This window comes from Trachypithecus francoisi, unplaced genomic scaffold, assembly GCF_009764315.1.
Source record: "Trachypithecus francoisi isolate TF-2019V2 unplaced genomic scaffold, Tfra_2.0 Lachesis_group1, whole genome shotgun sequence".
NCBI lineage: Eukaryota > Metazoa > Chordata > Mammalia > Primates > Cercopithecidae > Trachypithecus > Trachypithecus francoisi.
The window spans coordinates 21,140,611-21,159,365 of NW_022681454.1; the positions used below are offsets into that span (position 1 = coordinate 21,140,611).

General features: G+C 40.6%; 1 protein-coding gene across 1 annotated transcript in view; it reads right to left on the reverse strand.

Annotated features, from left to right (window-relative positions):
- KCNIP4 (potassium voltage-gated channel interacting protein 4) overlaps positions 1-18,451 on the reverse strand; it is a 1,243,239-nt gene extending 1,224,788 nt beyond the window's left edge. The window contains exon 1 of the mRNA XM_033213877.1: positions 18,218-18,451. Coding sequence (XP_033069768.1) covers positions 18,218-18,278 — 61 coding nt within the window. The 5' untranslated portion in view covers positions 18,279-18,451. The remainder of the gene's footprint in view (positions 1-18,217) is intronic.
- Between the last annotated feature and the right edge of the window lie 304 nt (positions 18,452-18,755).

Genomic DNA, 18,755 nt, shown 5'->3' on the forward strand with positions numbered 1-18,755 from the left:
CTACTTTTCTTCCTCTTATTCTGATACAGAATGTCTTCTTGATTATACCTGCTACTGTATCTCTTGAATGCAACACTTCTTCTCTACCTTCCACACTGCTTTAATTCAGGTCTCCTGGTCCACATTGTTCGTACCATTTGTCTAAATAGTTTCCAAGACTTCTATGGAACTGCCTCATAATTTCCTGCTAAAGAGAAGCAATTAACTTCACCTTGCTTAACACCATTCAAGCGCCTGCAGATTTTAGTTTAAACTCCTCAGTCATTGAGGTAAGGCTCTGAAATAATCTACCACCATCTACCTTTCCAATCTTCCTTTTGGATACATCTTTCTAGACTGCCAGGATTCAAACCACATGGACCTCTCACTATTCCCTAACTATGGTGTGATTTTTCACACAAATCTGAGCCTTTGAACAGGCTGATCCCACCTCTAAATTCCTTTCTCTCTCTTCCACTTGATACATCTCAACACAGGTTTTTAAGATTCCATTGAGATGTCATTTCCTTCTGCAATGTTTCATTAGCTTCTCTAAGTAGGTAGTTATTCCTGCACCTTTGCTTCCATGAAACTTTGTAGCTGGCTCTAATTTAGCACTTACGTCATGTTTTTCTAAGAGCTACTTGTCCACATATCCCTTCTTTCCCAATGAATTGCAAGCAGGTGCTGGGCTTTTGTGATAGTTTATTAATTCAATGAGTATTTGAGAGCCAACCATCAAGAGGCCCTGTTCTAGGCTTATGCCATATACTGAAAAAACAAACTCTAAACTCATGGAGTCTAAATTTCTGAGAACCAAATTATGATTAGGAAACCTCAGTCATGATTTCGAGATTTTTAAAACATCAGTAAGGCCATTACAAAATCAGAATGTTAACAAGTCTTACTGTGGTAGCTTTTGTATGTCATTATAGCACAACGCCTCTAGCTAGAGCCCATCTTTTACTTCTTTGCACCAGTGACAGAAATATGCACATACTATAGGAGCTTTAAATGATTGAAGCTCAGCTTTTTTTTTTTTTTTTTTTTTTAATGAAAACTATCCTTTTCTTTAGATGCCTGTGGGAACCTTTCCAAGAGACGGTATACAATTGCACATTGTAGTTGGATGGACCAATATTGACTCAGTTTCTCCACAAGTCAGCAGACATCAGGCCCACACTGCATGGATTCAAGAAACAGAAATAACCGCAGACAAGCTCTGTGTGGTTGAGTCAGAAAATGTCCACATGTTAGAGTGGTAACCTATACCACACGACTTTTTAAAATAGGCACTAGTACCATGAGTATCTAATGTAATATTTGAGTATTTTGTAGACAGAGAGATTTAGGCTTCTCTGTAACTGGTACATGTGTCATGAGTGAAAGAGTGAGAAACTCAGAAAACAGAAAGAATATGCCACTAACAAAAAAGGACAATGCAGAGTCTGATCCATGCAGAAAAGTTCTCAGTTGGAACAGAAACAACAGCAACTGGCCTGAAGCCTTGAGGAAGGAGGAACAGTTAATAAGAGATCGCAAGGTAGCATTACCTCTGTGATACTTGCTATTTGTGTTAGCGAACAGATAAATATATAGGGAAGTTACCTGCTGATACAATTGCCCATTGCTGATAGTTCTTGCCGTTCACTGGTTTGTTTTAGGCTTTAAAGTCTTCTATATCAGACTTTTCTCTTTATACTAGTAAAGCATAAAGAGAAAGGCCTGTAGAAGAGGTTACCGGTATCGTTTTACTGGTGTCCTGACAGAAATCAAAACTTTCGGGCCAGTCAACTGAGCATGCCTTACTTTAAAGGTCAGATACAAGGATGAGGTGAACCAGAGCAGTGGAATCCTAAGTCTGGTGTGATAATCACTGGATGTGTACATCTGGAATCAGCAATAAAATATTACTACTGCCATAGTGTCTATTATTATCTAAGAAAAAGAGGAGACAAGCTCTATTACTAATTAGCATACATACTTCTAAATGTATATATGTATAATCAATGAAAAAAAGCCTATAAAAATGAAGAACATGCCCTAGATTTTTTACAGATAGAGGTTCATGATCAAAACATTTTGGAGACTGCTGACCTAGACACCAGATGACTAATCGTGAGTTCTAAGAGACCACAGTCAGATTTCAGAGGTAAAGCAAAGCAGAAAAGGATAGGTAAATGGAAAAAACAAAAACAGAACACCGAAATAGAGAGAATGAAAAAATTATTCCAGATATCACAAAGGCAAGCAGTGCAAAGATACGATCCACAGTTTGCTGATTATAGAAATATTGTCTTCTGGTTTTTGCTGGGTGCAGGGACCAAGATCAGATAATGTGATATGACTATTTGGTTATCTTGTTCCCCTGCTTAAAACCTGTGATCACTTCTCATTGCTCTTAGAATAAAGTCCAAATATTTAATAAAACTCAGACACTCAACCATCTGGACCTTGCCTGCCTCTCCATCATTATCTTTTGCAACTTTGTCTTTTTGCAGGGGTAGAATGGGGGGAAGGGAAGGATCTCCTCATTTCACGTATGTTCTCTAACCTTTTCTTGTCCATCTCTAAGTGTAATTCAAATGTCGACCCAATTTCTAATTCCTTTAATCATTATTCTCTGACCTCTAAAACATATTGAGTCTTTTTCCCATATGTTCCTATAGCCTCCTGTGCTTGCTTTTCTGAGAAACTCAGCATACTCAGAATGTATTTTTCAAGGTCTTTCTTCCTTGTTAGCCATCTGTGAGGATAGGGAAGGTATCTGTAACCCCAAAGCACACAGCACAATGTTTGATTTATAAGAAGTGATAAATAAATGTGTTCACTGGAGTGAAGTTGAATGAAATGTGTCCTGACACCCAGAGAGAAAAATAGTTTGCCTCTGAGCTGCCTACGTACTTGCTAATTTAATATGATGATGGCAGAAATATGATACTTACCTAATCGTTAAAATAATATTTGATGGCTGTTTTATCAGTACGTTTAAACGCACTTCATATTCCAGTGGTCAACAAATATTTGAGTGCCTCAATGGGTCTTGAAAGTGCTATGATGTCTTTACTCTGGGTTGGCAGACACCAAACAATTGATTAAAACTGCTTTCACTAAGGCACAATATTGAAAGGATTCACGACTTATTCTGGCAGGACAGAGGATGGCTCAAGTTCATTGCTTGCAGTAATGTTATATACTCTTAGTTGGTTAGTCTTAGCAAGATTCCCTGTGCCCATTGTCCTTGGAGGGGGTTGGAAATGCATGATCAAGCAGTGGAGAGAAGGGAGTCTGAGCAGCTATGCAAATGCAATGCTCCAGATAAAAATCTCTTTGCACAGGATGAGATACAACCTTCAGAAGCTTGCCTATGCACTGCACTTCCCACAACTAGGCTGCCCCAGACTCTTATCAGGCACTAGTTTGTCCACAGTGGTCATTTTCATCAATTCCTTCAACTCAACCTCAGGGAGGCCCTGCAGGTTACCTTCATTGCCATCCAAACCCCTCAAGTATTTAATGGTTCTTTTTCCCAACCCACAGAGCTAGGTACTAAGGTTTCCTCTTCCCATGCAAGAGCACTTGGTATGGTCTTGATCTTGTATTAGGCTGTTTTTGCATTGCTATACAAAAGGGGAGAATAGGCACATCACATGACAAGAGTGGGAGCAAGAGAGAGAAGAGGGAGGAGATGCCACACTCTTCTAAGCAGCCAAGTTGCACATGAACCAACTGAGTAAGAACTTACTCATTACCAAGGTGATGGCACTGAGCCATTCATGAGAGATCTGCCCCATGATCCAGTCACCCCAGCAGGCTCCACCTTCAACACTGGAGGTCACAAATAAACGTAAGATTTGAAGGGGAGAAATATACAAACTATATAAGACCTCTCTATACTATATATAATATAGAAACCCACAGGGAGATTTTCCAGTTCATTTGTTCTTTAAGTGCATGTACCACCAAACTAGACAACAAGCACTAATTCAACTAAGCCAAGCCCAGCCCTCCCAGAGCAATTCCAGCTCAGCTCAGAGTACCACATGCCACCCTCCACTCTTACTCTGTTCTTCCCTGTCCAGGCAGGATGGTCGAGAAATAAGAGTTCAGAGTACAGGCTGTGGAGCCACGATGCCTTGGTTAATAAATACACCCACTCTCTCAATCACCAGATGTGTGACTTGGGCAAGTTGCTTACCCCCTTTGAGCCTCAATTTACTTATCAGTAAAAAGGATATTCAAAACTGCTTGAGGGTCCCCCTTACCAGGATATTCCTCTAGCACCCCAAATATAATATTGAACTCAATGCTTTTGACCCTATGTGCATGCACATGTACAAAGACACACACAATTTCCTTCTTCTGTCTTCTGTTATCTGAATAATATTCTCCCATCACCATAAGCAAAGGCCTTCATCAGTCACCCCAGTTGGAGTACAGAGCCTGCCTAGGTGCATGCCTTGACCCCTACTCCTCCTTGATCTCCCACTTAACTCCACCCCCACATTCAGTTACAAAGACCAATCACAATGCCCTAAGAACCTGCCACCAACACCCTTCTCGAACTAGACCTTCCTACCTAATGCCTCGACAACTTTGATGACTTCTCAGTGACCTTTCTACCTGGAGACTCTCCCTTCTTTAGTCTTCCATTTACATCAGACAAGAGGACTCTTCCTAAAGCATCACTTTTATTATGCCATTATTGTCCTCAGAAACCTTAAATGCCTACCCACTGCATAAAATCCACATTTCTTAGACTCCCCAATCTCATGTCTCAGCCTCATCACTTCTCAGGTCGCCATCCATGCCATCCAAACTACTGTCCCCACACAGTTATTCATGCCTCCCCACTAAATGCTTCTTCTCAATCCCTCTGAACTCCGCTGGTTATTTAGAGTCCAGCTTTTCCACAGAATATTCCCCAGCAAGTCACCCCAGAGTGACTTCCTGTTCCCTTCTGCACTAGAGGACCAGATTCATCCCTTCCAGAGGGCAAATGTCGCTTCCTCAGAACTCCCTCCCTCCATGACCCCCACATATTCCCAGTTTTTCCTCTCTCCTGACTTCTCATCCTCATGATTAAAGAACATTTTTCTCAGGCCAAATAATTATAAAAATGACCACAACTCACATGTATAGGGCCGTATCTAATTGTCAAGCACTGTGCTAAGCACTACATATGCATTAATTCAGTTAATCCTCAGTGCAACCTGGTGATATAGATTCTCTTCAGTGATTCACAACTCAACATAGACTTGAGTACATTTTCATAGAAAGATAATAGAAAATAAATAAACCCCAAAGAAATAAAGATAGATATATATGTGTACACATGTATATCTACAAACATATAGTATATATAAAACAGCCTTATAAAATAGTAGTATAGTATATATCATATGCCTATATTATTTCTTTTACAAAGTATATAAAAACTATGAAGGAAAGTAAAGCAGGGTAAAGAGATTGAGAGATGATAGGGATTGAGAGATGATATGGTTTGGCTGTGTCCCCACCCAAATCTCATCTTGAAATGTAGCTCCCATAATTCCCACATGGAACTCAGTGAGAGAGAACTGAATCATGGGGTGGTTTCCCCCATACTGTTCTCGTGATGGTGAATAAGTCTCACAAGATCTGATGGTTTTACAAGGAGTTTCCCCTTTTGCTTGTCTCTCGTTCTCTTTAACTGCCACCATATAAGATGTGGCTTTGCTCCTCCTTGCCTTCTGCCATGATTGTGAGGTCTCCCCAGCCATGTGGAACGTGAGTCAATTAAACCTCTTTCCTTTATAAACTATCCAGTCTCAGATACGTCTTTATTAGCAGTGTGAGAACAGGCTAATACAAGAGAAATAGGATGGGTTGTTATATTAGATGAAGTCATCAGAGAAGTACCATATCAACAAAGACCCAAAGGAAGTGAGGAAGAAAGTCAACAGAATTATGGGGTGAGAATGGTTCAGGAACACATTAAGAAACTAAACTACAGAGAGGCCATGTGACTTCTCAAGGTCACACGATAGCAGGCACAGTATGTGAATCCTAATTCTGACTCCAAAGTCTTATCCTTAGCCACCAGTCCTCACCTTCCATTAATGTTCTGCAGCAGTTCATTCTATTAGCCAGCTTTAGATTTTTAAAACTCCCCTTTTCCCCATTAGTTAACAAATATGGACCTTCTACATACCAGGCACTGACCTCCATTCATCAGAAGTCATCTACCTCTCCAATTTCTTCTCCAGGTATAACACGTTTCCATGGTTTCATATCCATCTCCCACCCTTATTCTTTACAGTTCTGACTCTAGACTCTATTCCTTATCCAGTTCGTGACTTCAGTTACCATTATCTTTCTGCAACTAATTCCTAAACTGGGGTCCCAGTTTAATTTGATGGCCAGCTTCTTGGCTGCAAGACTGTGCCTCATTCATCTCTCTATTCCTAATACTCATCACAATGCTAGATGTGTAATAAATGAGTGCCTCTCTGAAATAGATTAAATTTGAACTCTACATTTCCATCTGCCTTTGGGACAGTTTGACCTGGATGTTTTCCCAGCATCTCAAAATCAATATTTCTAAAAATGAACACATTATCTTCCATCCAAAACCTGTTCCTCCTCCTATATTCGTTGTCACTCACAGCAGCACCACAAAGTATCACAGTCACCAACCTTGCCATCTTTCTCCCCCACAACAGCCATCTCACCTTTCCATTTCCACTGCCTTTACCCTTGTTCAAACGTTTGTTTTCTCTTGCCTAGACTAATGGGACTGCCTTCTCAAGATATCCCAACTGATGGTACTTCCTACACAGCTATGCAAAATTAATTTCTTTCATTCTGTCACTTTTTGTGAAATTTGATGGTCTTCTATCCACAAAATGTAAGCTCAGCATCATGTTGCAACCCATATGGCCCAATACCTATTGGGCATCTTCTCCACTTTGATATCCAAGAAGCCCTTAAATTTCATTGTTCTCCAAAACTGACCATTCAGGTTTTTTTCAACCGAACCTCCTTCTCTATATTTCCCATCTTGGTAAATGTATGCCATGCAACAGTTCCCTTGGCCAGAAACTGGAGTTGCTCTTGTCCTCTATTTGTCTCATGTGTACTCTCTGCCTTCCACTGCATGACCAATGCCTTGCTCTGTCCTTCATTATGTCTCACCTGCAGCTATGCCACAGCAGGTCTCTGCCTGCTGTTTTACTCCCTTTTTGTCCATTGGCTACATCACCAGTTCTCTTCCCAGTGTGCAAAACTGGTGATGCTCTGCTCTTGATTGAAATCTATCAGTAGTTTTCATACTGCATCACATCTTGACCGTGACTACTGTCCAGCTTCCCATCTCACAATTTTCTTCTTCCCCACACATTCACAAAACCACACAAAATTCTTACTGTTCCCTGATTGTAGTACCATGTTCTCTTGGTCCAGCCTTGGGACCATAGCTCTCCCTGCCTGAAACTTTCATACTTTACCTGTCATCTCCCCCTGAAAAATTCATTCTCATCTTCCAGTCCTACCTAGTCTAAGTAACTTTCTATGACTCTGTCCCGCTTGCATAGTGTGACTTACATCTGTTTCCAAAGCAATCTGTGCTTGGTGTTATTACAGGGCTTTTGAAGTTCTAATTTTCATCTCTCATGTCTATCTCTTTAGATTCAGGGCTTCTTTTCCATGGGACATTTTCCAGCTCTACATTCTAGTACTTAGAAGAATACTTGGGAAATGAATGTTCAGTATATGTTTTGTGAAAGAATCAGTTGGCTCACATTTGGGGAAACCCCCACTGATATGAAGGAGTAGTAACATTATTTAGTCTACAGAATAATGCTCTTTTTCTACATAAGGTTTGTGTTGTATTATACATGATTCTGTATTATACACGATTCTGTATTATACATGATTGTGTTGTATTATACATGATTCTAAAAAACCACTATGACTCAATAACAAACCACGTGATTCTGACAGATTTACTGAGTGTTCCTTCAGCTTATTATTTCACAGAAGACAAGGACTACAGCTACTGATATTCTTCATTAAGAACATATGATGGGGTCCTAGGAAGGTATTTAGCACATGCCTTTGAAGATGAAGTAAACTAACATACACTATGTAATTAATACACAATTTGGGTCAAGTAGAAGTCTGGGGTAGAGAAGGAAGATATGATTTAAATGTTTAATTCCTATAACTTAAACAATTAACATATCTTTTTATATTCTGAAATATTTATTAGCACAGTGTCTCTCATATAGTAGGTGATTGATAAATGCATTTTAAATGAATGATTATTTAATAACATTCTCAAAAATATTTCTAAAACTATTACAACACAAATTGCATTAAGGCTGAAGTTATAACTGTCATTGAGATCTAAAATTTTGCTCTAATAATAGTTATGGAAGGCCACAATCTCGTGCTCAGGGATCCAAGGATAAATAAAGCTATGTTTTCAATTGCAATGCTTATTAACAAGTTAATTTTACAGTTTAATCTTCCCAGTGTAGAGGTGGTGGATTTTTCATTCTCACTGTTTATTCTGAGAGGTGAACAACAATTTTCAAAGTACTTTTTAACGATCAATTTTCATTTGGAGGTTACATCCATAACTTTAACTAGGAGGACTTATGGGGTGTAGCGGTGACTTCCGTACTTAAATTACATTAGAAGTGCTAGCATTTATTACCTTCCAGCTTCCCAGTTTAGATGTGTGCCCTTTCTTAAAAACTATCTTACAACATCTCCATTTAAAAAATGAGATTTATTCTATAAACCCACAGCAAGAGAATTCCCTCACTCCAAATCCCTGGATATTGTATTTTACAGTTTCCTGCTTCCTTTTTCCATGTTTCTCAATGCCTGGCTCTATAGTCTGGTTGTTTTATACTTGTCCCCAAAATTTTCCTCCCCACAACTTTTAAATTAACGCAGTGCACCTGCGTTTCAGAGTCTGTGCCAACTCTCTCAGATATCATGACTTCAGCAGAAAATCCTGATGAAACTGGACCATGAGCGGACAAGGAACAGATAACCACTGCAATAATACTGAGCATCACAGTATAAAAGGCTCATCTGCAAATTAAAGGAAGTTTATTAAAATAGATGATATGGAAAAAGTGATTTAAAATTCTTGGAAAGGATGTGAGAAAAGTTGAGCAGAATATGACTTTCACAAGTGCTTGAAATATTTGATGATGTATAACATCCTTATAATAAGTGATCCCCAAAATTAAGTTTAAAAATTAGAGAAACATCCTATTTAATTTGAAAATTCCTACACCAATTTGAAGTGCCTCTGCCTACATCAGAACATCATGTAAATTCCCAGTAACAGACCTGAGCATTTTCAATTCCTTTAGGATTGTCTTTAAACAGAAGATATAGCTCATTTGCATTCTCCAAGCTTCCAAATCATATTTGTTTTAGGAAAAAAGTGCATTTTTTTTTTTACAGACTTCCAGTATCAAAGAAGGTTTTCAAAATCTTTAAAATAGCTTAGATAATGTAATGTCTTTAGGTGACTGAAAGATAAACCCAGATTACAATTAGAAATATTGGTAGAGGGCAGGAAGAAATGGACAATAGAACAAACACAGAACTTCAAGCCCAGTTCTTCTCATAGCTTTATTCTACAGGACCCCAAAAAGGAAAAGGTCAAGTTCAATATCACTGTGTGCTTCCATTTGGAAAGGAACAGCACTTATACCAACTGGAAATAATTTTGCTTTTAAACATCCATCTCACTTCATCCTTAACTCTGTTACGGGAATGAATATTTTAAAATAAACATGTTTAGGCATTTATTTTCTCCTCAACTTGACTATCAATGACCCGTGCACATTCAGTTACTAACTCTTGTATAAACAGTAAGCTCTCTAGAAGCAGACTCTACGTCTCAGTCATCCCAATACTAAGTAGTTTCTTTGTAAATATTTGCTGAATTAATCTTATTTCATCATTACAGGATCTTTATAAGCTACAAGTAGATATCATTACCACCACTGTATAGTGGAAGAAAGAAACAGCAACATTAAACTCAATGACTACTTTATATATTCTCACCTTCCTAAATTAAAATTTATCTAAATTAAGCTTCTCTCCAAATTTAACTTGTTCTTCATACTATATCTCACGGAGTTATTTTATAAATGTCTGTTAGTTAGTTCTATATTACCTTTTTTTCCTCAAATTCCCTGTGGACACAAGAAGACTGGGGATCAGTTCCACTACAGTAGAATGGGTTGGAGTACAACCCTGTATCTTTGCCTTTAGATGTAACCATAAGACACTTTTATTCATGGAGTGAATTACCAAATGCAAAGCATGGATAAAAGGTATGGGACCATTTTTTAAAGTAGTTTTTCATGCTATCATAATGAATATTCATTAAATTATAAAAAGTTATAACCCAAAACAAAACCCTTCGCAGAATATCTATTTGGAGATATAGATCAGTTTAAGAGTTGCATGTGCTATATGTACCCGATATTATTATGAAACTCATGAAGACATTTAGAAGTCATGTCTTTTCTCGTAAAAAACAAAATAGTAAGATTTTGAGACATCTTACCATATGTAACAATGTACAAACAGCACAACAAAAAAAAGACATGGATTGTGGGGAAATCGTCATTAGACTGCAGTAGTTACTGTTATCAGTTCAATCTGATTTTCATTCCCATCTGGGCAATGTCACTGCTTAAACTGCTTAACTCAAAAGATCCTTCAAAATATTAAGAACTGTTGACATCTGGAGATGGAAGTCTATTTTTCCTCCAAACCCTTTTTAAAATAAAGACCTATTAAAAAAATTTTTTTTAAATCCAGATCTAATTCCCTAAAGACTTTTCATGAGCAGATGCTGCCTGAATACAAGAGGGGACATTTCCCTAAGCCAATACAGATTTCAGGTAATCAAAAAGTTATAAATTGTTGCTGTAAAATGTTTTGATGACTTATTTTTACCTAAATAAATAGTTTGGGTGGGGCAGGTAGAGGGAGAGAAGTTTCTAAAAGGTCAATAACATATCCAAAGGGTATTTAAACTGACAACCTATTTCCAATGAGAGAGCCACTCAACCACACTGGCTGTGTTCGTTCAGGAAGAAAAATCAGCCCCTAACATGAGCATGAAGGCCAAATGTTCAATATGGAAAATTCTACATTTATATCCATGTTCAAATTATTCCTTATATTGTCAGAGTGTGTGAAGAGCCTTTATGTTTAAATACTGACAGCCCTTTTTCAGGTTCTCTAATGCCATGTGCATGTGTGCACATATAGCACAGCCTATAGTGAAAAGACTGGGCAAGAAGAGGAAGTACAGCCACAGCAATGACAGCAAAGGAGCTGAACGTCTGCCTCTCTCAGTCTTGACACACTTTTCACTTTCCTCTTACTTCCCTCTCAATACAGCCTGATTTTTCACTGTGAAATCTGATGTAAAAGGAAGTGCACGTAAGGAAACGGGTGTGTATACACTGAATGACGTCTCCATGCCTTTTAAAATTTTCCCATTCCTTTCCACATCCACTGTCATAATGCAAGGATCTATCATCTGATGAGAATAATGGTGGTGGATGTGGTGGTAGGCATTTACTCACTGAGGGGAAATTTACAAAGGACCATTTGTGGAGTTAGGGGCCAGATGTGAGGCCCCTCAGACTACCGATGTTGGAGGTGATCATCCATCTGGAAGGGAGTAAGAACGAGGGAACGTCACAGTAACAACATCCAAAGATGACACTGACGACTGCCCTAAATGTACAAAATCACTGGGCATCTGTTAAGTTCTTTTTCAGAAACAGTGTGCACTCTGATAGTCATGATGCTATAGATGCAAGAACATGCACAGTTCAAAGGAGCATTATCTTGGTGTCACGTACTGGTTGCTCATAAACTCAGTCCACCAAATGGAAAGACATGGAGCCAGAAGTCACTTCCAGCCAACGGCTTAACATGCAATCAAATGTGAATTGTAACTTTGGTCTTTGGTGGGTCTACCACGGGACAATGTGATTTAATTCCATCAATAGTTTTAAATGTCTACTAGTTTTTGTTTTGTTTTGTTTTTGAGACACAGTCTCACTCTGTCGCCCAGGCTGCAGTGCAATGACGCGATCTAGGCTCACTGCAACCTCTGCCTCCTGGGTGCAAGCGATTCTCCCTGCCTCAGCCTCCCAAGTAGCTGGGATTACAGGTGCCTGCCACCATGCCCAGATAATTTTTGTATTTTTAGTAGAGAATGGGTTTCGTCATGTTGGCCAGGCTGGTCTCAAACTCCTGACCTCAGGAGATCTGCCAGCCTCGGTCTCCCAAAGTTCTGGGATTACAAGCGTGGGCCACCATGCCTAGTCTAAATGTCTACTAGTTTATGAAGCATTGTACAAGTGCTTACTAGGGGTACAAAAATTAGTAATTCTTGCATGGTACTACTTGCCATCAAAAAGTTACAACTGAACATCTGCAAATGAGACAAATTATGTCTAGTTACTTCTGCCTTGTCATTCAGATCTATATCAACAATAAAAGCAAAGCAAGTTAAGAAAATTCAAAGAATAATTATTTGGGGAGGAGTCAGGGAGAAATCAGTGAGGCTGCAAGAGAAGGACACTACATTTCAGATGTGTCTTGATGGATATACAGATTTTCACCGGGCAATGTGAGGGCAGGAAGTTAATTAGAAGCAGTGGGTAAAACAGGAGATACAGCTGGTTATGGTCCCAGCTACTTGGGAGGCTGAGGTGGGAGGACGGCTTGAGGCCAGGAGTTTGAGGCTGCAGTGGCCCATAATGGCACCACTGCACTCCAGCCCGGGCAACAGAGTGAGACTCTGACTTAAAAGAAAGTGAAAAAAAGAAAAAAAGGGATATGTTTGGAGACCAGGGAACAGTCCAGTTTAGCCAGATCAAGGTGTAGACCTAGCAGCATCATGAAAGAAAATGTTAGGATGGAGAGCTATTACTGCATTCTAGGAGTCTTGAAAATCAAGCTAAGGAATTTGTATTTTTGATTCTATAAGTAATGAGGGGGCATTAAAAGATTTTGTGCAGGAGAATTCTTTTTTTTTTTTTTTTTGAGACGGAGTCTCGCTCTGTCACCCAGGCTGGAGTGCACTGGCCAGATCTCAGCTCACTGCAAGCTCTGCCTCCCGGGTTCACACCATTCTCCTGCCTCAGCCTCCCGAGTAGCTGGGACTACAGGCGCCCACCACCTCGCCCGGCTAGTTTTTTCTATTTTTTAGTAGAGACGGGGTTTCACCGTGTTAGCCAGGATGGTCTCGATCTCCTGACCTCGTGATCCGCCCGCCTCGGCCTCCCAAAGTGCTGGGATTACAGGCTTGAGCCACCGCGCCCGGCCTGTGCAGGAGAATTCTATGACTCAAGTTAGGTTTCAGTAAATTTGGTTGGTTTTGAGTGGGGAGTAGCAGTCAGTGCAAATAGGATGTAACCATCATGGCCTAGAAAGGATGCTGAGAACAAAATCTTGGTGGTGGAAATGGAAATTGAAGGAAGAGACAAACATAAAATACAGAAGAGAACCACCAATAAGTCTTGGTGACTTATTCATCATCATGAGAATACCATAAAGAAAGAGACTCTTTTGCTTTGTTTGTTTGTTTATTTTACAACATGTCTCAAAAAATGTTGCCACAATAATTGTTTTTAGAAGACAGAGCATGATGTCCTTTTTGACACACTGACTTTAAGGTGCTGGTAAAACTTTCTTATGAGTCTGACCAGCAGAAGAGGAATGGAGCAGACTATAGACTCAAGAGATACTCCCCCCTCAAAATAAGAATCAAAGCCACACTTTGATTAGGAAGAGAGTATAGAGGGAGAAGATAATTGAAAGACAACCATGTGAAAGGCTGCACAAAATGGGCAAAAAAGAGGAAATAAGTGTCATAAAAGGAGATCTGGCTGGGCACGGTAGCTCATGCCTATAATCCTAACACTTTGGGAGGCCAAGGCGGTCGGATCACGTGAGGTCAGGAGTTCAAAACCAGCCTGGCCAACATGGTGAAATGCCATCTCTACTAAAACTCCAAAAAAAAAAAAAAAAAAAAATTAGTCGGGTATGGTGGCGGGCGCGCCTGTAATCCTAGCTACTCAGAAGGCTGAGGCAGGAGAATTGCTTGAACCTAGGAGACAGAGATTGCAGCGAGCCAAGGTCACACCACTGCACTCCAGCCTGGGTGACAGAATGAGACTCCATCTCAAACAAACAAAACAAACAAACAAAAAACGAGATCCGAGAGAAATCAGAGAAAATAGAATAATTCGATGCAAGTTGGGAAGGCTTCTTCCATTCAGTAGCTGTTGAGCAAATATTACAAGTCAGACTTCATGCTCAATACTGGGGATGAAGTGGTGAACAGGACAGAAAACCTCTGTTCTCACAGAGCTCACAATTTCCCAAGACATGTTGGTAAACAGCATGAAACAACCCAGTGAGTTCAGGAGGATATGAATTGAGAAAAGGCCCTCAGGAACTTTAACCAAATGAATACTTTTGGAAAACAAATGGGTGATTCAATGCCCAAGGGTGAATTAATTTATAATAATGGGTGCAGTTGTAGAATTTTAAAAGATTTTTCAGACTTGCAAAGGCTCCTTGAACAAATAAAATACTCATCTCCCTACAACATCCTCCCCGCCTCACACATTAATCTATTTGAAATAGTCCCTAAGAAGAGAGGCTATTTAGTAAAAAAACACATTCTGCTATGTATTATTGAAAAGCAATATTATTCACATGTTCTGGAAAAAGTGAGACCACGAAAAATAAATAAAAGGACAAAAAATAGTAAGGGCTTAATAATTTAAGCCCAGAAATATATCCTCAAAACAATCAACCACTGTCTGGTCTACAATTCTGCAGAAATCTTGCATGCATATTTTATATTGCATGGCTCATTAATTTCCAAACCAACCATAGCTTTATTTTATGAGATGGCATAAGCTTTAGGCCTGGGGAGAGAGGGTGGCTGAATTTCAACACTTCATCCTATCATTTGTTTAGTACACCCCTTACATTTATATGACATAAAGAAAATAAAGTAATGATTGTACGATGAAAAACTTTTCATGGATTCAGAATAAATGGATTTTTTCAATATTACCCTTGTGGAATCACTAATTTGAGTTTGCCTTATTTTTAATAAACATAAAACTTAAGCCAAAGCCATGATACATCCATCAAATGACAATTCAAAATTGAAGAGTTTTTTTACTCTACTATTGAAACATACATTTTCCTCCTCACTTTTAGTTGTAGATTACATCACATAACATCTGCCATCCCTAAGTTAGATGGCACAAATTAAGGACACCAATGAATAATTTTGTAGGTTTTTTTTTCCTCTGACCTTATTTCTGATTATCTTTCAAACACACAGCTGAATTATCATCGCCCTCTTTCTCTCCACTGTTAGCAGGATTACCTCACAGGTGTGCAAAATAATGGGATTAGACAATGAAATAAAAAATGTATTTTGGTCAGGCTTTGGGTTTAACATGGAAGCTGGCAGGGCAAAAGTGAGCACTCTAATTTGTAAGAAACCTTCTCTACTTGTATGTACTTATGCACAACTCGCCCATCTTCTGTTCTCTCTGGCATTAACAATGTCAGTTACAGTGATTTACAGGTGGTGCTCATCAGTTAGCATATTAGATGCTTTTACTTGTTGAGAAGAGAGTATGGAATGAACTTTTTAAACTAAATTATTATAAAGTTTCAGAATTGCAACTCGACTCTATTCTGTCATTTCCAACATTTCATCTCTACTTTCCATTCAGGTAGTTTCATCCTTTGCCTGTCAGCAAACCATTTTTCATGGTGTTCTATCTCTAAGTCAGGTAATAAAATACACACACACACACATACACACACACACACACAGACTCACACTTCTCCAATTTCCGATTTCTCTATCATATACATACATTTCTCTCAGTTAGAGCTTCCAGTTAAATTTTGCTTAGATTCCAGATAAATCATCTTATAAACCTCCATCCCAGAGATATATATTCCAGGAAAAACTGTATCAAGTACAAGATAGTTTGGAAGTTATATAAACAGCCTACTTATTGGAAAGAGAACAAGATATCAGGACTATTATTTTAAAACAAAAATGGAAGATAGAGTTTAAGCCTTTAAAAATCATCCTTTCTCACCCCAGGATTAGTGAAGACCACCCTACATCTGATTACAAGTAAGCAAAGTACTTATGCATATGTTTGGTGAAAATAATATTACATATCTGGGGATCATTCTCTAGTATTAGCTTTGAAGCAATATCAACAAGAATAAAAAAGATAAACCAAACTATTTTTTCTTTATTCTTCCCATCATATGACAACTAGCTAAAAATGTGTGAAACAGGTGTCAAATCAATTCTCAGCCAGAAAGCTAATCACTTTGGTCTCACCTTAGCCAAGGTATACATCAACATATTTCTGTTCTCTAAATAAACAGTGAACACATGCTGATTCTGGAGATAGCACTAAAAGGTTTGCTTTTTTAAATGTATAGTACTCCCCAGGTGTGACCTCAATTTCATTTCTCATTTATAGTGATTATGGCCACCTATGGCCCTGTGCATACACTAGACATGCTGATTCAATCCCCATCCAGTTGCTGGAAGAACAGGCACAGTCAAATATCTGTGGTCACTGAGGAGCCAAGCAATGCAAGCCTTCCAGTTCCCGAGACGACATTCCTGCCATCTGCTCCAGCCTTGAGTTCCCTGGGCTGCCATGTGTGTGAATGAGTCTCTAGTAGGACACCTAGCCCTCTACCCTATGTTTATTCTAAAGAACCGCCAAGACAGAGACCCTACGAACTCAACTCAACACCCAACAACTACTCAGCTCTCTACAGTAAATATGCCACTCAGGAACCATTTGATCTCTTAAAGACTGAATTTCTCACAAGAGATATTCTACATATGCTTGGCTCATAATGAGTGGGCATCTCCAGGCGTAAGTGAAAACAGAACTAAATAGTTACAAGTCAAATGTGGGGCATTACCGGTGATGTTCATACTACTTTTTTCCAGTCCAAAAGGATTAAGACTGTTCTCTTTAAAATTTCATATTCAAGTGAGACTAGTGTCCTCCCAGTTACAATGACCTTAACTATTGGAGTGAAGAAAAGAAAGGGAGGGTGTCCATTTCCATTTCTCATGGCCACAAATTTGAACGATTGACTCAAGTTGTTGAGGTGACTCCATTTCCCTGAGTACTAAAGAACGCAGCAAGTGGAAACACCTCTTTCCTTCAAGTTTGCAGCCCTCAAGTCCAAGTTTTTCACCCTCTAAACCCAAACTATGCTATAGCCATATGTGACCCCTTAGCTTATGTAATCCGGGAGAGGTCCAGCCCTTTATCACTCTCATGTGCCCCAAAATCACTTCCATTCTATTTCTGGCTCCTGTAAAATACTCTGTACACATCAAAACCACCTAATAACAAATCGATGCAACCCAAGACGCTTTGTGGGAGGGCATCGTCCCCTATTTCTCTATGGATCCCACCAAACAGCAAAACATTTCTCCCTGCTTTCGCAGAACGCACGTTTCTCTGAAAGCCAAGATCCTAACACAGTGCCCGATACCTTTCCAAGGCTGTTCTGTATATAAATTATTTCCAAGTGTCACTGAGGACCATTTTCTCTGAACACACTAAACTGACGCTAGCCATAAAACAAGCCATACGCTCCGGCTGAAGAATCCGACATGGGCAAGATACCGCCAGTATATTACCAGGGGACAAAAATACAGTTGTAATAAAGAAACGTTTGGGGGCATAAAGGAAAAGTGGAAGGAGACGATCAATACTATTTCAGCTCATTAATCCCCAGGTGTTAGGGGAAGGAAGCGTGCGGTCTGGAGTTACCTGGCAGATGCATAAACAACCTCGGAAATTTTCAGAGAAGGCAAAAGTACGCACAGGATCGCAGGGGACCCTGCCACCGGCGAGTTTCAAACACACTTCAAACATCTTTTCTTCCCCGACCTGGATCTTGCATGCACCCCCCTCTCCTTTGCACCCCATTCCCGCCGCTCCCACCTCCCCTTCCCAGTCCCGCCAGGTGACTGTGTCTCATGCAGCGAAGGCAACAAGCGTCCCTAGCCGAGGAAGGGAAGGGGCAGCCGTCTCAGCTGGCGAGGGAAGGAGGGCGGAAGCGGGCGCCCGCTCGCAAGCTTATTGCATCCTACCGCCTGTGGAGCTGGCCTCCTCCAGCTGAGCCGAAATGCTTTCCACTCTCCTCACATTCATGTCTGGGGACGCAGGGTGCAGGAGTGAGACTCGGGAGTCCACCGGCCAGGGGCGTCTGTCGACGGGTCTGCACGGGAGCGCACCGCCGCTCGGCCCGGGGGCGTCCGTGGAGCTGGGAGAGTGAGCTTCGGCGGCGGCGGCGGCGGCGGCGGGCAGGGCGCGCGGAGCCGGCTGCAGGTGCAGGCGGAGGCCGGCGGGGGGCGCCGGGGGCGCTGCGCGGCCCTTGGCGGCGGAGGCGCGCGGGGCGCGCGGGGGCGGCCGAGGCGCTGGCAGCTCGGCGCCGGCTGCTGGAAGCGGGCGAGCTGCACGGGCGGCTACCGTGCGGGGACCCCAGCCCCTCGGCCGCGTGGGCGCCGCGCCTGCCACCTGCTGCCGAGTCACCGGACTGGGGGATGCGTGGGGGTACGGGGATGGGAAAACGCAGCTGGTGGTGCGGTGCCTCTGGCGACAGAGCAGATGGACCTGAAAGAGACCCGA